The sequence below is a fragment of the Triturus cristatus genome, chromosome 2_2, assembly GCF_964204655.1.
Source record: "Triturus cristatus chromosome 2_2, aTriCri1.1, whole genome shotgun sequence".
Lineage (NCBI taxonomy): Eukaryota > Metazoa > Chordata > Amphibia > Caudata > Salamandridae > Triturus > Triturus cristatus.
This window is the reverse complement of record NC_140582.1, coordinates 1,089,410,911-1,089,432,134: the sequence shown is the minus strand read 5'-3', so window position 1 is coordinate 1,089,432,134 and position 21,224 is coordinate 1,089,410,911. Positions and strand designations below refer to the sequence as shown.

Genomic DNA, 21,224 nt, shown 5'->3' with positions numbered 1-21,224 from the left:
TTCCGTGATTAGCTTGAAGTGTTTTGTGCAAGAGTTGGGACTGACTCAAGTAAGATCTTTAATACAATTATCTGGGGTCACCTTCAAGAATTATAGTTAAGTAAATATTTGAGATCTTCACTGCAAAGAAAGATAAAGTGTCCGCAGAGTTGAAATTAGAGTAACAGCATAATGGCTAGCACTGGGAGATTGCTGTTTGGAAGTGAGATTAAATTAATTCAAAAGATTAGGGAACCAACTGATGTACTTAAAAAATAAATCACCTTTACCTCCCTGTGTTTACTTTTATAGGTTGTTGCTAAGGCAGCCTACATTTTTCTTAGCGAAAGGAATAACATCTCTGCTTTCGTGTAGCTGATATAAGTCTATCTTTCACTTAATACGTTCTCAACAAAGGCACAATTAAGCCTCCCTTCTCACACCAGTTAATCGGCTAAAGTGAAGGGTTATTTATGTACAGCAGTTATGTGATGTATGCAGTAAAATGCCTGTGTAGTAAATCGTGTAGTTGAACTATCCTGAAAGCAACAATAAGATGGAACAAACCTAAATTATGCATAAGATCAAATATTGAGTCACTAACTGCCCAACACTTCAAGGAGGAGGGCCACATGTTGACCAAATAAGGTTTCAGATCTTGGACACTACTAAACCCCTATGAAGAAGGGGTATTCCAAAAAGAATCTTTCTACATGAAGACATTTGGCGGGTTAACTGCTTTGGATATAGTTTCAATGAAACCTTGAATTGCCTTTTCTATTTCTAGGACTACTTTCCGTAAACTTTGTAAATACTATGTGGTAATGGAGGTTTAAACCCACATCCAGGATGGAGGCGTCAAAAAGGTTATGGAATAATTTTAGAGAATGATGGATACTTGTCGAATAACCAGAAGTGAACTTTAGACTAGATTTGAGGTCTGGGTTAAGATGAGTAGATAAGTGCATGGACTATAAACGAGCATGCCGGTAATGGAGCTCTTCAAGATGGAGAGGGACTCTGAATATGTGCAGCTGTACAGTATTTACTTTTCTTTTATGGAGGAGATGTTGCTTGTATAATAAGTTTGGTATGTAAATACCTTCATTTTAGATAATTATTTTTGTATAACTCTGAGAAAGTGAAGTAAAATAAGTGAATCACTTCTAAATGTATAACATTGTTATGTTACCAACTGAACTCCTAAACAAAATTTAGCAGCTACTGTTGTGATGAGAACCAACAAGAATTTCCGGTTTTGAAGTAACTAAAACTGAAGCCTCCAAGGAGATGTAAACAAAACGTTTTGGGGAATTTAATTTTATTCACAAAGAATTGAATTTTGGTGCACTGTTGTAGTTTGAGCCTGTATAACCACAAGATACTATGATTTTTGGTGACTAAATATGCCAGTGTTGTTGCTCCCTCTGTCTTAATATAAACATTGTGACATTTGTTGTTTTCAATTCTTTTACCGTTTTATGGCTTACGTGAATAGTCAAGCTAATTATTTAACAATATTCAAGCTTCTGCTTCAAATTGCTGCAACAGACTGATGTGATCCGTTTGATCTATGGATGCATGCTCCTGGTTCAGTAAGCTTTTCTCTTTCTTATCTAAGGTAAAGCTTGTGACGAATGTGCACATGAAGGATCTCATCCCTTGAAGGAGCGACCGGCAGAGGAAGTTGCAGCCAGGCTTGCTGAACAAGAGAAGATTGAACAAGAAAAGATAGGATGTATGAACTGATTCATCGTGGTGTCGATTTGAAGAGTTGTTACTTTGTCATCCATTTTCCTCAGTTACCAACCTGTTAAGAATATTTAAATTGACGATGGCTGGAAACAAAGCAATTCTAGAAGCAACCTGAAGTTAGGAGGCCATTCATGTAATCCTTCCTACATGGTCTTAGTAATGCACTTCCACAGTTATTTTCAGTGAATCCTTGGGCCGACTCCTGCTCTGCGATCTGTGAAGACATATTTGGGGCTGCATTTCGATTAGTCGGTGCTTGAAATATTTTACTTAAATTCTTTGGTCTAGCAAGAGGAAGCTTTAATTCTAAGCTAAAGCTGACATAATCACATAAACTGACAAAAAGAGCATACAGGGAGCAGCTTTGCGTCTGCCTCTTTGTTCATGTACCTGCTTATGGAAGTTCAGCATTTGATTGGCCCAAATGTTGTATTAGGCTTCCTAAGATGACAAAGTGTCCATGCAGTGCAATGGAAACATTGATATATTCCCCGTTATTGGATCTTTCATAGATTGACATGCTTGAATCGTTCCCCCGTCGTCGAAGTGGGAGTACCACAGTACAATAGTATAGCAGTATAGGGTAATACACACAGCCTATAAAGGCTATACAAAATTAACTTCAGTAACTTACCCACATCATTTAAAAAGAACCAAACTTCAGCATGTCAGGCAACAGCACCTTCTAGAACACTCCCCACAGAGGCTTCTTCCCTCAGGTCTCCAGCTGCACCCATACCCTCCCAGCCACCACGGCCAACAGGCTTCCCAGCCTTTTTCTGGGTGAGGGCGCAGACCCCACAGACAGCGTAGGGCAGGTGGCCAGCAGACGAGTCGGTGCCACCACCGCCACCCCAGCATCTGCTACATCTAAACCTCTTTAGGTTGCCCTCTGACCATGATGGGCATTCAGTGGGAGGCAGGATATGCCATCAACTGTCCCACTGGCGATCAGTGACATCAGACCGCTGGTTTCTCCAGATGGTTAAAAGGGGCCATGCCACCCACTTATGATCAGCTGACGGAGGACCATCTCGCCTTGATCCGTCAAAGTGCAGGCTCGCTTGGACAAAGAAGCCATAGAGAAGGTGTCTGTATCATAGGTAGGTTGGGGTTGTTATTCCTAATACTTTCTGGTGCCAGAGAAGGACGATCGGCTTCGTCCTATCCTCCATCTGCACCTTCTCAACCTCTTCTTGAAGAAAGAGAAATTCAAAATGTTAAGGCTCCCTCAAATTCTGTCTGCCCTCGACCCAGGGGACTGGATGGTAGCGTTGGACTTGCAGGACTCATATTTCTACATCCCTGTCCTGCCTGCTCACTGATGTTACCTGCAATTCAAAGTCGGCCAAAAGCACTTTCAGTTTGACTCGTTACCTTGGGTGATTGCCGCTCATCTGTGGAGGTCGGGATGTTCCAGTCTTACCCCATCTCGACGATTGGCTGTTAAAGGCGGGCTCGCCCCAGGAAGTCGTCTCCCACCTTCAGACTACGGCATACCTCTGGCATTCTCTGGGGTTCACTATCAACAAAGCCGAAGTTGCACCGGACTCCCCCTCAGTAGTTCCTTTTTACTGGAACTGTTCTGGACACTGTGCAGTTTCAGGTCTTTCCTCACGAGTGGCGAGTCCTGGATATTCAGGCTACGATACCGATATTGCAGTCTCTATCATGGGTTTTAGTGAGACTGACTCTGAGGCTGTCGGGCCTCATGGCCTCTTGCATCCTGCTGGTTACTCCTGCACGAAGGCATATGCAGGCTCTGTAGCGAGACCTGAATGCCCAGTGGGCGTAGCATCAGGGGAATGTCTACGACATGGCCCAGACCTCAACTTTGTACATCAACGAACATAAGAAGTCGCAGACTTTGCACAGTCTTGTGCCCGGCGTAAGTTGTGTTCCATTCACAAGTACATTCCCGTGACAGCTCCACTACCCCCTCCATAATCTTCAGGCAAGTTTAAATCCAAATGTAAGCATAAGAAAGTGAATCTAGATTCTACTCTACCCCACTCCACTACTCTGATTCCAAAGAGGAGGAGTGGAGTCATCCATCGAAGTAATCGGTCCTAGAATCAATACTTCTGCTGGTTCTGATGTACCCCTAATTCTCTGGGCCATCGCCGACACCACAGCAAATTGAGGCCTTTGAGGAGGCAAAACTGACAGTCTGCAGTGCTCTTCTTCCCACCACCCTATTCTGCGGAGGGATCTCTTTAACATGTAAAAAGGTCTCAAGTTACCGATCGGCAAACTGTCCTCAGCAATTGTTTTAAGCTCCACGTCTGAGGGCACAGAAAGGAAGAAAACAATAAGCTTACAGTGCGCAGGTAGGATGTTTATTTGCAGCTCTGATCTTTTTCTAGTGTGGTACGTAGTCATACAACACCAGCTAATGGTGTGCTGGAACACTGCTGAAAAATTGGATTTTACTTTAGGTATAGTGTAACCTTTATCAGGAATTTCAGGATAAGAAAGAACTGCATCCATGTACACTACACCACCTTAAATTCCTGGTTCTCTAGTTTTCAGAAATGTCCTGTGGTGATAGGGTCTATGTGTACTGTACAACCCCCAGGTCCAAATTCTGGAACCATACACCATGGATACTGAGAGGCACTTTTGTGTTTTACGCTTAGCTTAAAATTTACAATACATTCTGGGCAAGAATTGGTGGCATCCACACAAACCACTCTACCCTGGATTTTCAGAGGTGTTGAGTTTTCAGAAGTGTATTGCGTTGGCAGATTTTCTTGGGTGTCTGCCAACCCAGGGTCCAAATATCGCAGCTACCTATACCTCATAATGAATTAAATTCAGTGGGAAAACCTTGATGTTTCCACATTGTTTTGGGTCCTTTCCTGTCACAGATGAATAACCCACCCACACGTATGGGATACTGTAGTGCTGGTCACACAAGCTACAGCAGAGCTGGGGTCTCTAGTTTTCTGAGGGTTGGTATGTTTCTCTGGGTGACCGCCATTGCTGGGCCCAAATACCACAGATCTACAAACCCCCAGAAAGATTGAAATCAAGAAAGCATCTTGATAACTCCTTATTGCGTTTTGTGGCTTTTCTTTTCATGGGTGATTCCTCAGTGGGGCCTGTTTTCATCAGAAGTGTGAAAACAATGAATAGTAGAACATTTGTTCTTATCCACTGATTGTATCTCCAATTTTGGGTTCCTACGTAAATCAGTCTGCAAGAAAGAACATATTTTGTACAACACCTTCTGGATCACGTGATATTATTCAGTGTTGCACAAATAACCACTATTCTTAAGCTCTTATTACTCCAGTATTGGAAGTTTTCATAGATTCACATGCCTGAATCATTCCCCGTCGTCAAGACGGGAGTCTCCAGGATATAAAAAAGCAATGCTTAGATAAATAGCAAACTGAAAAGAGGCCTAGGCCTATTTCCCTTTTGCAACCCATAACCTTTGTTATGTAAAGGAGACCAAAATTGTCAATGAACCAATCGGAACCTCTCGCCCTCTAGAACGCTCCTGAGAGAACATTTTGCCCCTCAGATTTTCTACCGCACGTTGTGCTAGGGAGTCTCCTTTGAGCTCTGCTCAAAATCTACTCTCTACTTGATGTTGAGAACTTTGTCCTGTGAATTTCATCAGAATATATATTCTTCATTGCTGCCTACTAGTTCTTTCTTCTGAGAATGTCTGGAAAGGAGAAAAAAGGTTTATTTATAGCCTGTGCCACCTGTTCCAAGCAGAGGCTCTACACTGATGACCCTCCTGCTGACTGTATTTACTGTCTTTACCCGGACCATCAAGCTAAAGATTGTAAGGTATGTCGTACCTTTTCAAGTAAAACCCTGAGGGATCGTGAAGGGCGCCTTTTGAAATGGCTTCAGAAGCTAAAGGCCAGAAAGGAGGTTATGTCCAGTGACCGTGATGAGGCATCCTCCTCTACATCTAGGAGATCTCAGAAAAGAAGATCTCCTCATACTCATTCCTCAGAGGAACGTCCTGAGAAGGCCCTCAAAAAGACCACTCAAGGGTCTTCTGGGCGCAGTCCCTCAAAATCTCCTCAGCCTAGAGAAAAGGAGAGTAAGGGACATGCTTCGGGGAAAAACCCACAGTAACGACAAGTTCTGAGCCGTCAAAATCTCCCCCTCAAGTCAAGCAACCCTTCAGGGAGCCATCATCTATGCCTTCTGAGGTAAAATCCACAAAAACTGCATCGTCAGCGGGATCGTCGACGACGAAGATTGAGGTAAAGTGAACTTCCAAGAAACCTTCACTGCCTGTTACAGTTGGCTCTCCGTCGATGGCGTCATCGTAGACGACGGTTTCGACACCTATAACATCGAAGACGACGATGACTTCAGCAACGACAAGATCGTCAACGATGGGATCGTCAACGACGGATAAAGCATTACGGTTGGTGTCAACGGCTACAATGGTGTCGGCGATCTCGATGACTATCTCGTCAACGGGCTCGTCGACGATGGAAAAAACACCAGAAAAGCTGGAAGTTACCAGGAAGAGGAGGATTACGCCAGAAATCACCTCCCCAAACAAGATTACTCCTCTTGTGCCATCACACCTGCTGGAAGAGCAGGATTCAGAAGAAGATGATGATGAAGGACCCTTTGGCTACGCCAGTAGCCGCTCGCAGTTACATGTAAAGTGCAAAGAGGATGACTTTGAGGAGGGATACGTAGAGTATCCATATCCTCCCCAGCAACATTATCGCCAGGGCTACCAGGAGGAGATGGTTGGCATGCCGTCTTCCTTAATGATGGATCTGCAGTTTATGCTGGCGGACTACAGGAAGAGGTTTCCACCAACTCCGGCCTCTCAAGAAATACCGTTACCTGCTCCGCATCCACGCTCCGCTCCATTCCTACTACTCCAGTTAGAAGCAGGGAGTTACTGCCAAAGCCTTCACCTAGGTCACCACAACCAGTGCATCAACAGGATCCTGTCACCACTGATTATGACCAAGAGGAGGGAGAGATAACCGACCCTAATGAGGAATGGGATGATTACCTTATTCCATCGCCTTCTTCACCCTCCCCAGTATCTATTGAATCTCCGCCAGAAGACATCGGCGGGTTCCATTATTTGATGGGGAGAGCTGCAAAGAGGTTTGAGCTTCCGATGTCAACAACACAAACTGAGTGTTTCTTGTATGATTTTAAAGAACCATACCGGAAGACAGTTCGGGCTATTCCGATCGTTAGCCATGTGTGGGAAGAAGGCCTGAAGGTCATCAAGACACCGGCGACAGTCACACCTGTGCTCGCCAGACTGGAAAAGAAGTATAAAGCTCCTTTAGACACTCCAGCTTGTTTAGTGGGCCATCCGAAACCGGATTCGGTTATATCCCAAGCGGCACAACAGAAATAAAAAAATCCGTCAGCTCCTATTACAACACCTCCTGACAGAGGGTAGGCGCTGGGATAATGCTCTTCTAGTTAAAACTGCTAATACCCCTGCCATTCTGGGCAGGTACGATAGACAAATGTGGTGTGACCTGACACCTTACATAGACCTCATCCCTGAGGATAGTAGACAAGAGGTCAAGAAGATCCTTCAAGAGGGAGAAAGGGCTTCGGCTGAAGTCATTTATTGCGCGATGGACATCGCGACCACGGTCTTCAGATCGCTTGGGGGAGCGGCTGTGCTACGCCGTCAGGGATGGTTGAGAGCTACAGCTTTTAGACCAGAGGTCCAAAATAAGATTCTGGATCTTCCCTTCGATGGGGAAGACTTGTTTGGGAAACATGTGGATGATGCGCTTCAAAGTATCAAGAAGGATACGGATACCGCAAAGGCCCTAGGAACACTAAGTACTGCAAGGTGCCCTTTCGGGGGGCCAGAGGTAGAGGCCAAGCATCATATAGAGGAGGATACCAACAGGGCAGATACCCCTCTTATTCAACATCTTCTCAGCCATACAGTCGGCAGTATGGTCAACGACAGTCAGGGGGGCTATACAAAATCTGCCCCTAGAGGAAGAGGAGGTCGTCAAGGAAAGGACAATTCCAGAAGACAATGACAACCTTCAGGATCCGGCTACATATATTCCTCCCCCTCCACAAGTTCCCCTGGGTGGAAGAATTGCTTCTCATTTTCATCATTGGCAAAAAATAACTATTTGACCGATGGGTCCTTAATATAATACAATTCGGACATACTCTAGACTTCCTTCAGATTCCCCCTTGTACTCCTCTGACACGTCAATAAATCAGGCATCTACATCCGATGCGTCGGGTGATTCGGGCAATGCTCCGAAAGGGAGCAATAGAACCGGTGCTGATCTCCTACAGAGAAAAGGGATTTTATCCCTGTTCTTTCCTAGTCCGAAAGAATGTTCTCCAATGGCGTTATATACTGGACCTGAAATCTCTAAATACTTATCTCAAGAAGCAATCTTTCTGGATGGTTTCCCTCCAAGACATTCTGCTACTCTTAAACCCAGGGGATCATATGACCACCTTTAGACCTACAGGATGCATATTTCCACATCCCCATTCATCCATCCCACAGGCAGTATCTTCGGTTTGCAGTAGCCGGAGACCATTACCAGTTCAAGGTACTGCCATTCGGCTTCAAATCGGCCCCGAGAATCTTTACAAAATGTCTGGCTCCAGTGGCGGCTTTCCTAAGGAAACAGACACCAGGTGTTTCCGTATCTGGATGACTGGTTAGTCAAAGCGCCTTCACAATCATCAGCGCAGTCGTCAACAGCGGCATGCGTGGAATTGTTTGCCAAGCTGGGTCTGACTCTGAATACGGAAAAGTCTTCCCTTCAACCTTAAAGGAAAATCACGTTCTTGGGGGCGATTCTGGACACCACAGTAAACCAGGCATTTCCCTCCATGGAGCGGCAACTGGGGCTAATATCTCTTTCCCAGGCGTTTGCAAAAATAAAGTGTCTTTCTGTACGCCGTTACAAGTCACTACTAGGAACAATGTCTTCTTGTATCCCCCTTGTTCCTTTCTGCCAATTTGAAAATGTGTCCATTACAGGAACAGCTGGATCAGCAATGGCGTCAGACAGAGGGATCCTTCGACGACATTGTGAAGATCACACCGGCCATGGTTCAAGCAGTAGTGTGGTGGACCCAAAGACGAAACATTTCAGTGGGTCTTTCCTTCCTTACCGAACCAGCTCCACTGGTGATTACCACCGATGCATCCCTGGAAGGGTGGGGAGCATTCCTTCAGGACCTTCAGGTCAGCAGTCGTTGGAAGTTGCAAAAACAACAACTTCACATCAATTTGCTAGAGCTCAGACTAGTGAGCTTAGCATTGCTGGCTTTCCTGCCGAGGATACAAGGATCTGCTGTACTAATCAGGACAGACAACACAACAGCGATGAATTATCTCCACAAACAGGGAGGTACAAGATCACTCTCCCTGTCTCAGGAAGCACAAAAAATATGGGAATGGGCTGTTCAACACGGAGTATCCCTAAAAGCGGAACATCTTCCAGGGGATCAGAATATCAAAGCGGACACTCTGAGCAGTCTAAAATAAACCTGTCACGAGTGGGAGATTAACCAGGATATCCTAGAAAGCATCTTCCTAACATGGGGAGAACCGACAGTGGACCTCTTCGCGACAGCTCACAACAAAAAATGCCGGTTCTTCGCAAGTTGGCTACACCAATGTGGATCTTGGGGAAATGCATTTTTGATGGCATGGTCAGGCGTCTTTGCCTACGCCTTTCCTCCGATTCCCCTCCTGCCACGCATTCTTACAAAGATAAAGAAGGAACCCTGCAAAATAATACTGATAGCCCCATGGTGGCCCAGACAACATTGGTTCACGGAGCTGCTTCTACTGTCGGAAGTTCACTCGATTCGCCTTCAACCAATACCATCACTCTTGACGATGTCCCAGGGACAAGTGCTTCATCCAGATCCGAAATCACTACGCTTAGTGGCCTGGCTCCTGAACACTGCGAATTTCAACATCTAGATATGAACTCGCAGCTCATGAAATTATCCCATATATTCTGCTGTTGGTAAAAATCTGGTTTAGCCCATGCTTCTATTAAAGTGCATCTCGCCACTATATCACGATATAGAATAACTTCCTCAGGACCATCGCTGTGGTCCGAAAGAATCATCAAACAATTCATGATAGGATTATTTCGAACGTTTCCTCCGATAAAACCTCCTCAACCTCTCTGGCAGTTAAACATCGTACTATCTCAATTAATGAAGCAGCCCTTCGAACCAATTCATAGGGCGGATCAAAAATTCCTATTGTGGAAGGTAGCTCTTCTCATAGCGCTCACTTCAGCCAGGAGAGTTGGGGAGATGCAGGCTCTCACTATACAAGAACCTTTCTTGCAGTTTAAGGAGGACAGGATTGTACTTAGGACTAATCCAAAATTCATACCAAAAGTGCCAACAGACTTTCATCTGAATGAACCCCTGATTCTTAAGAGATTTCATCCTCAACCGGCGACGGAAAAAGCTCTCCACTCACTAGATGTTCAGCGCTGTCTTAAGTTCTATTTGCAAAAAACAAGACCTTTCCGCAAGTCTTCACAACTGTTTGTATCTTATAGTGCACCCAGGAAGGGTTTTCCTTTATTCAAAAAGGGAATTGCCCGATGGATTTCAAGTGCAATACAATATTGTCATCAGGCGGCTGGGGACCCGTTGAATGCAAGTGTTCGTGCTCATTCTACGAGAGCAGTGTCCACCTCCACTACTTTGTTTGCTGGAGTACCTATCCAGGATATATGCAGGGCGGCTACCTGGAAGAATACACACACCTCCACCAGGCATTACTGCCTGGATGCGGCAGCTGAGAAGGATGTGGAAGTGGGACAAGCAGTGCTGAGAAACCTTTTCCAGTGACGGTGAGCCCTCTTTACCATCCCTCCTTCCTTAGTTACATATGCACATTTTATTGTTGTGTTGTGATATATGCAATTTTGAAATATTCAGTATATATGTATATAATGTGCAATTTTCAATGTATATACGTTGCCTGGCTCCAGGTCTTAGGCTTGGAAAAATGTGCTATGATTTACTGCTCGCTGTTCTGATTCAGGCATGTGAATCTATGAAAGCTACAATACTGGAGTAAGAAAACAAGTTACTTACCTGCAACTGTAGTTCTCCAGTATTGGAAGCTTTCATAGATTCACATGCGACCCACCCATCTCCCCTGAGAGGCTCACCTTTGGATTTGGCACAAAATATGTCTAAGGCACAAGTGCTGGAAAATCTGAGGGGCAAAAGGTTGTCTCAGGAGTGTTCTAGAGGGTGAGAGGTTCTGATTGGTTCAGGGACAATTTTGGTCTCTTTTACATAACAAAGGTTATGGGTTGCAAAAGGGAAATAGGCCTAGGCCTCTTTTCAGTTTGCTATTTATCTAAGCATTGCTTTATTTATATCCTGGAGACTCCCGTCTTGACGACGGGGAATGATTCGGGCATGTGAATCTATGAAAACTTCCAATACTGGAAAACTACAGTTACAGGTAAGTAACTTGTTTTCGTCTTAAGCACATTTAAAAAATGCATAGCTTTTATTTAAACCCTTTTCTTAATTCACATCCCTGGGTACCTTAAAGTCACCAACATATGAGGGAATACAAGTACAGCAATTTGGCCAGGATATCTTTAGTGGCAGAAAGGAGATGAAGGCTTAAGCAAGACCTGCACCAAATGTCAAAAAAGACTTAGCATTCTGAGGCAAAAAAGGTTAGCAGTGAAGTGTTTCACCTTTTACCTATTTTTATTACTATTTTAACCCCTTCGACGCGCATGACGGAACGGTTTCGTCATGCACGTCGGTTGGGCTGTGCTTATGACGGAACCGTTCCGTCATGGCCCCGCCCGCGCACGGAATCTTCAGCGTGGCGCGGAAATCCGCGCCGCGCTGAAGAGGTTAAAATACTTGGGATTCATTCTCTGGAATCCATTAAATATACCGACGCTGGAGAACTATACTTCTAGGTAAGTAGCTTGTTTCTTATGCTCCTACATTCTTTTGTAAAGCACTCTAATATCCCTTTAGATCGTGGGTATGCTATAGAAAAAAACAAATATATAAAAATATATACAAAATACTACTTTTAACTCTCAAATGTACTTATCTTTTATTAAGTTCCAAATTTTCTTTGAACTTGTACATATGAGTAAACATTAAGTACATTGCTAAGTAATGCAAGTCAAAAGGTATTAAGCATGTTGACTGATCACAAGTTTAATTTAATCTTGTAATTTTAATTGCCTGGTTAAAATTTTTGTATCCTGACAGTAAATATTTGGGAATTCGAAATGTGTAAATTATGGATGTGTTTAACCAGACATGTTTTAAAATTTCAAAGAATTTGTCTAAAAAGGTAGTGTCTGAATCTTGAAGTTTAGTATCGCTGCATTCATCCATCTATTATTCTTTCCAATGTTCCCTCTGTCTATTCATCCTCCTCTCCATTAGCCATTCTATCTAACCACCCTTGTATCCATCAACCCATCCATCAACCATTCTTCCTCCTTTCCATCTTTTTCTCCATTGATGCTCCATCCCCCTTTCAATCCCATCTTTTCTCTTCATTCATCCTTGTCTCCATCTGTCAAGCCTATCTATCTTCCTCTTCCTTCCTCTTTTTTTCCATTTGTTCTTCCGTCCTACAGCTCCATTACATAACCTCTTATAGCGGTATTTAAGAACATCTCTTTGGAGATTAGCATTTCCAATCAAATTTTTAAAGGAGCATAAACAACAATTTGAATGTTTTTGTTACTCAGACTGCCCTATATTATCCATATCCTTTTAAGTTTTCTAAAGTGAGGGTTTCATGAAGCCCCTCTACCCAGACACTATGAGTGAAGAAGTAAGGAAAGCAAAGCGATTGTTGGGGGCTATATTTGTATTCTGAAGTTGTGTAAACCTAATTCTGTATATTTTTTCATAGCTATTGCTGCAGTTTTGGGAGAAGCTTTGAACCATACTGCTAATGTTACACTGCAGGCAATTACTGCCCAGGATACTGCAGTGCATGCGGTCAATGCTCATGCTCGAAAATTGAAAGAGGCCATGGACGACTCTGAGGTAAACTACAAACAAGTAATGGCTAAGCAACTCGGTATGGCTCTTTGTTAGAGAAAATATTTGGTAATAGTTGGACAACTTGGTGTATGTTGTGTTCCACAGGTAGACAGTCCCAGACTATAGAAATATCTTAGGCTGCAACAATATAGAAGCTGGCCATTGGGCTCCTTTGTCCAGCATGCTGGATTATCAGTGCTAAGCTGTACTCTCAAAGACGAGTATCATGAAAATGAGTCGGACAGGGAATTTTGAGTTGTAAGTGGTTATCTTAAAAGGCACATAAAGAAAACTAATGCCTAATGGATACTTTTGGGGAAAGACCAGAATTTTTGTTGTAGCTGTAAAATAGGCTACCTACATGCCTGTATTATTTTTAACAAACAAAATGTCCATCAAACAACATGCGATTATGACAGTAAAGTAAAACAAATGAACATGCAAAGGTATCTATTTATTTTAGGTCCTTATATTACCACACTTTAATTATGTATTTCTGTAGATGCTAAACCAGCTGTAAGAACCAGAGCTCACAGGCATCACTTTAAGGACCTCTCATTGTTAATCCACAATATTTATCTAGTGTAGTCATTGGGCTGCATGGTTTTCTCAATCTCTCTGTTCCATCCCCTTTTCATAGCATCTCCATATGTTTGTTCTCCTTTTATTTGCAATTTTTTTTAAAATATATAAATATAATTAACTGTTACCGATTTAATACTGGTGGGAAATGTGGGTTAGATCCAGTACCGGCAGATCTCATGTCTTACAAGAAACCACAAATAAAACAGTAGCCTGTTGTCCTCTGTACAGATGTATTCCCTCTCTCCAATATCATTTAATCCAAATAGAATAAGAATCTAGTTTCCCTTGATTGGGTGCTGTATTGTAGCAGTTAAAATCTTACCTACTCCAAGAACGATATTAGACTTGTGTAGCTTACAAATGTATAAATATCATTGGATTGTTGCTGTTCACATATCTTACATGTCCCATATGATCGATCTGTTTTTTTTTCGCCTGGTGTCCAATAAATCCTGTGCAAAATAGACATGGTTTCTCTTTTTTAATTTGTTTTCTTTATAACCAAATGTATAGACTTTTTTCAGCGATAAAATACCATGAATATGACCATCTGACACAATAAAGATGGCGCATAATCTTAGCAGTAATAGTAACAATCAGTTCATTCCCACATCCAAGCAATAGAAAGCCCTCCACTTGCTCTAGACTTGGTCAAATTTGCATGGGCAGCCACGAGCTTCATAGATGTGATGTTTTGGCTGGGCACTCCAACCCATCCCCTTCCTTCATTGCAGTACTTGTGGGGTAGTAGGGGACTTCCAGTTACGGGCCATGTCCGCTTGGCCACCAGAGTAGCCACTCCAATAAGTATACGCTCCATTCTCTGCCCATCTTCATCCTCCAATAGTCCCAATATGGCAGATCTCTGAGTAAGGTTGAGGCGCCATTCTAAAGCTGCGGAGAGCTCCCTTCCAACCCCCTCCCAAAAGGGGACCAACCCCAGGCAGGACCACACCCTGTGAAGAAACCCTCAGCAATTCGGTGGAAGCGTTGATGAGTCATGTAGGCCTTTGAGTTGGACAATCTGGAGGCGTGCCAATATGGCCAGCTCCCTCGGAGCCATGCGGGCTTCGCACCATTCCTCATTTTCAAGTTGACCCAACAATGACTCCCACCTCCTGCGCAGGCTCAGGAAGCGGTCGGGGACATTAATAAACAAGGAACGATAGATGTGGGAAACAGCCCTTCTGCCCTGTCTCCCCATCAGCAGTTTGGCCTCCAGGGGGATGAACTCTGGAATCCGGGTGCCTGTGGGAATGTTGGTCCCAGGGCATGACACAGCTACAGGTATTTATGTATTTGAATGTGCGTGAGCTGGTCCTGGTCCTGCAGGACCGGGAACACATGAATACCACTGCCTGCCCAAACATCTCCAAGGTAGGAGATGCCTATTTTATCCCATCTGGCGAAGCCTTGCAGCTCCTCTGTGTGATGTAACCATCCCCCTACCACAAGGGAGGGGGGGTAAGCTCGGTAAGTTTGCGATCCCAGCCTATAAGGCGGAGCGCCGCTCTCCCACACAGCAGTGTCACTCGGGTACAGTCAGGGAGAACCGTCCAGGCCCAACATTGCCAATCAATCGGGGATTTAAGCCCAGCTACTCAACTGGAAGGATCTCAAGGCGCTGGAGTAATGGGGGGTGCGCAGCTCCTAGGCACTCACGGAGTGACGTCACAGGTTGCCAGCTACACATGGTAGGTTAGATCATACCACACTCCATTAAGCCAGTTGTTGATTGTGAACAGCTGTGAGACCAGGTACAAGAAGAGATCAGGTGTTCCCATCCCCCATCAATGGGGGACTGACGGTTATTGACAAAGGCTACTCGATGGTGGCCTCCTGCCAAGAGAAATGTGGTTACTCCAGTATTGGAGCTTTCATAGATTCACATGCTCGACTCATTCCCCGTTGTCATGATGGGAGTCCCCGGTACATTAAATAGTAGTAGTAGAGATAAAGGAAGACTGATGGGGAATAGAATAGAACAGGCCAAGGCCTCAGTTTATTAACCTATCGTAGTCCTTATTTAAAAAGAGACCAAAGTCTTTCTTTAGCCAATCAGCATCAATCACCCTCTGGAACACCCCTGAGAGAAGCTCAGAACCTCAGATTTTCTACTGCACATTGTGCTAGGGAGTCTCCTTTGAGCTCTGCTCAGTTTTCTCCAATCTTCAAGAAGATTTTCTGGACTTCAAATCACAGGAAAGTGACCTTATTTGATATATTCTCTCACAACAGATATATTTCTGTCATTTATATCTGTGGTTTGCCACAAATCTGACTGAATCCTGTCAGGAAAGGCTAAGAAGGCTATATTCAGAGAGTGTGCCACTTGTCTGAAAAAGAGAGTGCATTTATTGCTTATACCCTTCTCATAAGGCGTCTGACTGCAAGATGTGTTGCACCTTCTTGAATAAGACTCTCAGAGACCATGAGGGAAAGCTTCTTACTTGGCTCCAAAAAATGAAGACCAGGTCTGATCCTGTGTCAGACTCTGAAATCAAGCATTCTACATCATCAAAGATTTCCCTCAAAGGAGAAAGAGATTCACCGCACTCTCTCAAGGAACCCCACTCAAAATGTGCCAAAAAACTCTCTCCGGAAGTCTCCTCAGGGCACAGTAAAGGGTCTCTCAAGAAAGTTCAGCCTTATAAATCTATATCTGAGCCAAAAACTCCACTTCCAGACCTTAAATTAACTTTTAAAAAGCCTTCTTCAGAACCATCTACAAGTTTTCTGCCACTCGAGGGATATGCCGTCGACAACAAGGGGATGAACCTCCGGGACATCGACATCATTCTCGACAGTCTTGTCCGCGTTGATGACATCTGTCGTTGTCTATCCAGGCCCCGATTTCGTCAACTATCCCTCTGGCATCGTCAACGATAATCTCCTCTTTGTCACTAAAGTTAAAACCGCTGATGGAAAAGTTGCTGTTTACGAGATCATCGTAGTCATCGTTGATGAAGACAGTACTGCCACCGACGAAGACCCCGTCGTCTACGATGATGCCGTCGACGAAGACGTCATTATCGACAAAGACACGGTCGTCCATGAGGTCACCGTTACAGTCAACGGTACCAGCACCGACGGACTCGTCGACGAGGAAGAAAATGCCGCAGGAGGACATCATATTGCTGAGCCCATCGCGGTCACCGTTGACGCAGCCGTTTGCGGCGACTATCTCGTTGACGAAGGTTCCTATATCAGGACCCAATAAATCACCATTGCCAAGATCTATCGCCTCACTGAGGGAGACAAATATTACCCCAGAGCATACATAACCAAGACAAATTACACCTCTTTTACCCACTCATCTTCTGGAAGAATAAGATTCAGAAGAGGACGACCCCTTTGAACCTGCATATAAGCCATCAGAACTGCATGTCAAGTATCGGCCAGATGACGATGAGGCGCAAGAACAAGACGGATATGGTCAAGTTTACCATTCACAGCCTGAGCCAGGCTGGCAGTACTATCATCAAGAGTTGGTGACAGTGCACTCTGCTTTAATTTCGGATCTTCAGTCAAATGCTGGAAGATTACCACCACCGTTTCCCACCTGCAGTTCCGGTTGCTGTCTCTCTGCCTTTAGTGGGGTCACCGGTGTAAAGATCCACTCCTACCAGACTGTCGCTCCCAAACACTTCGCAGTCTGTGCCTCTCCAGGAAACAGTTTCTTCGGATGAAGAACGTGAAGGAGAACTTTGCGACACGGGCGCAGAATGGGATAATTATTCTATCTCTCTGCCTGCTTCAGCTACAACTTCTCTGGTAGACTGTCCACCAGAGAATATAGGAATATTTCATTATCTTTTAGAGCGAGCAGCAAAAGGATTTGCCTTACCTCTTCCTTCGAAGCAATCAGACTGTCTCCTTTACGATTTTAAAGAACCATATCGCAAATCTGTTAGAGCAATACCGATTTATCGATTACATCTGGGAAGAGGGGATCTGGATTATGAAGACTCGAGCATCCAAACCGGCTGTGCTTCCACGCCTTGACCAAAATTATAAAGCTAAAGACCATGCACCAGCATGCCTTGAGGGACATCCAAAACCAGACTCACTGATTATGCAGGCAGCTCAACGCCGCTCAAAGAACCCGTTAGCACCCCTTTCGGCTCCTCCTGATAAAGACGGCAGCCGCCTAGATTCAATTGGGGAAAAGTTTTCATCAATGTCCGCATTGACAGTGAGAGCAGCAAACTCTGACGATTTTAGGGCGCTACGATTGTCAGATGTGGTCTGACATTGCTTCCTACATGGATCAACTCCCAGAGGATGCTAAAGAAGAGGCGAAAAAGATCACATGTAGGAGAGAGGGCATCCAATGAAATATTAGATTCTGCCTAGGACGTTGCAATCACTGGTTTCAGGCAGCTGGCAAGAGCGGCGGTTCTCAGAAGGCAGGGCTGGCTTAAAGCCACCTCATTCGGCCCTGAGGTTCAAAATAAAATCTTAGACTTACCATACGTCAGAGAAGATCTTTTTGGAAGTCAGATGGAAGTAGCCCTCAAGTCAATTAAAGAGGACACGGATACCGCCAAGTCTTTGGGATCACTCCAATTTCGGAAACCTCCTTTTCGTGGTTCCCGTTGGAAAGGACAACAATCATATAGAGGAGACTATCAGCAATATCGATACCCTTTGTACTCCTCAAGTCACCAGCCTTACCTTTCCCACTTCCAGCAAAAACAGCCTCCGCAGACATCCTTTGTTAGACCTAACAGAGCATGACCAGGCAAGGATGGAGGACGTAGACAATATCTCACAGGCTCTGGCTCCAAATTCCTCACCACATTCGCGTCCTCTTTTTCCATTAAAAAATGTCAGCCTCACTCAAAAAATTTACAACCACCTTCTCCAATGGCAAATCATTACAAAGGACAAGTAGGTTCTACCTCTAATAAAATTTTGACACACACTGCAATTTAGCCAAAGACCACCTACAACCCCGCCACAACCTTTTCACCATAAACGCATCACAGCTCTTCAACAAGAGGTCAAGATAATGCTCTCCAAAGGGGCGATAGAAAAGGTCCCAGGCTGTCAGTGGGGCAAAGGTTTCTACTCCCTTTTCTTCTTAATCAGAAAAGTTAAGGTACTGGCGATCAATTCTTCTCCTCAGAAGCCTCAGTCTTTACCTGAAGAAGCAATACTTTTGGATGATTTCTCTGCAGGAGGTTCTGAGTCTTCTAAACCAATCGTATTACATGACCTCATTGGACCTCCAGGATGTGTATTTCCACATCCCTATTCATCCAAAGCACAGGAAATATCTGAGGTTTTTGGTTGCAAAGCCATTTTCATTTCAATGTGCTCCCGTTTGGCACCAAATCTGCACCCAGGATTTTCACAAAATGCCTTGCGCAGCATTCCTCAGTCAAAACCAGCATCAGGTCTTCCCTTATTTGGACGACTGGCTGATAAAGGTATCTTCCGAGTCAGCAGCGCGAGCATCAACACAAACCTGCACAGATCTTTTCCGTCGACTAGGTCTCACCCTCAATCTGGAAAAGTCCAATCAGACCCCATCGCAAGAGATTGTATTTCTAGGAGCAAAGCTAGACACTGGGTGCTTAAAAGCATATCCTGCCGAGGAGCGACAGACGACTTCTCAGGCTGGCGGCATCCATAAAAAGAAAAAAGTTTCTTTCAGTCCAACTGTACTCTCTTGGGAATGAGGTCTTTATGCATATCTTTGATCCCATTTTGTCGCCTCAAAATGCGACCTATTCAAGAGGAGCTGGACAAACAGTGGGCACAGTCCAAAGGCTTGTTCGACAACATAGTCCAGGTAACCCTACGAATGCTCAAGGCCTTGGAGTGGAGTTGCACAAAAATCATCTGTCGGTAGTACCATCTCTCAAGCACACGCCGTCACCCTTTGTAATTACAATGGCTGCATCCCTGAAGGGCTGTGGAGCTTACCTCCAAGAACAGCAAGTGAGCAGCAAGTGGCATCGTACTCCAAGTCAATCGCACATAAATGTCCTGGAATTGAAAGCAGTCCATTAAGCCCTTCAAGCTTTTCTTCCCAGAATACAGGTTTCATCGGTGCTTGTCCGAACGGACAATACTACAACGATGCATTACATAAACAAACAGGGCGGCACACGATCTCATCTACTATCAAGAAAGGCGCAGAAGCTATGGGAATGGGCTATAACTCACAAAATCTGCATCTGAGCGGAGCATGTTTCAGGAATACAAAAAACGATTGCGGATTCACTCAGCAGGCTCACAACATTGTGCCACAAGTGGGAACTACACCAGCAGACTCTGCATGACATCTTCAGCCGCTGGGGCATCCCAGAGTTTGATCTATCTGCAACTCTCAGGAACTGCAAATGCCGGTACTATGCAAGCTGGCATCCCCAACTGGGGTCATTGGGGGAATGCGTCTTCGATTGTGTGGTCCGGCATCTTTGCCTACGCCTATTCCCCCACTCTACTCCCAAGAGTCATCAGGAAGATGAAGAATGAGCCCTGCAAGCTGATTCTCATTGCTCCAGCATGGCCTCGGCAACACTGGTACACGGAACTGCTTCTCCTCTTCCAGGTCCCGCACATCCGTCTACCAGTATTCTTCAACCTACTCATGTTGAACCAGGGAGATCCTCCATCCGGATCCCTGATACCTTCACTTATCTACATGGCTCCTGACTTCAATGAGTTCCAGTATTTAGATATTCCTGACGACTGTCGAGCTATCTTGGCCAGAGCAAAGGTCGATAGTACCAACAAAACTTATCGCTTCAAGTGGAAGCGTTTCTGTAACTGGTTTCGTCAAGCAGAAATACATCTGTTTTCCTCATCTCCAGAACAACTCTTGTCATACTTCCTACAATTGGCGCAATCCAGTTTGGCACACCGTTCTATAAAAGTCCATCTAGCAGCCATTTCTTGTTACAGAAGGACACTTTCCTCTCCACTGTTGTTGTCCTCCAGGATAATCAAAGAATTCCTCAAAGGTTTGTTCCGTGCCTACCCTCCAGTAAGGCCTCCACCTCCGAAATGGCAGTTAAATACGGTTCTTTCATAAAGGATGAAGCCTCCTTTCGAACAGATTCACAGGTCAGAGATGAAATTACTACCGTGGAAGGTAGCATTGCTTCTTGTATTAACATCCGCCAGGAGAGTAAGTGAAATGCAAGCTTTTGTCATAGAAGAACCATTTTTATAATTCAAGGTGGATGGTCTTCCCCTCCGCACAAGTCCAAACTTTATACCAAAAGTCCGGCGTTGCCTTAAGTTCTATCTACGAAAATCAAAACCCTTTTGCAAGTCTTCTCAATTATTTGTAGCATACAGCGCTCCAAGGAAAGGTGTCCGCTTTCTAAGCAGACTATATCTAGATGGATATCCAGTGCTATACTATTTTGCCATCGCCAAGCTGGCAGATCACTATCCTGAAGGGTCTGGGCCCACTCAACGAGGGCTGTGTCTAGGTCTACAGCATTGTTTGCAGGAGTATCTCTTCCAGAGATTTGCCATGCAGCTACGTAGAAGAGTAGACACATATTTACAAGACACTACTGTCTGGATTCTACAGTCCTAAATGACTCATCGGTGGGACAAGAGGTGCTTCGCAGTCTGTTCCATTAAGGTGAACCATCCCTGTATACGCTCCTACCTTTAAGGGCTGTAGCACATTTTATATTATAAAGTATTTGCACTGTTAAATGGGTGTAGGAATTTGTTTCCTGAGCATTATCCCTATGATTGTGACTGACTACCAGGTGGCCTGATATTTATCTATTCAAAGATTTGCTGTAGCATTGTCTTGTTATGCTGTTCTTGGACATTATAAATCTGCTCATAACTGCTAGCCCATACTGGAGAACGACAGT

At 44.5% G+C, this 21,224-nt stretch overlaps 1 protein-coding gene across 2 annotated transcripts in view; it reads left to right on the top strand.

Moving 5' to 3' along the window:
* Positions 1-21,224, top strand: part of IMMT (inner membrane mitochondrial protein) — a 472,217-nt gene that overhangs the window by 187,369 nt on the left and 263,624 nt on the right. The window contains exons 6-7 of one of the 2 annotated variants that reach the window (XM_085642618.1): positions 1,601-1,717; positions 12,650-12,786. In XM_085642618.1, coding sequence (XP_085498744.1) covers positions 1,601-1,717; positions 12,650-12,786 — 254 coding nt within the window. The remainder of the gene's footprint in view (positions 1-1,600; positions 1,718-12,649; positions 12,787-21,224) is intronic. The other variant, XM_085642619.1, reaches the window with a different exon arrangement.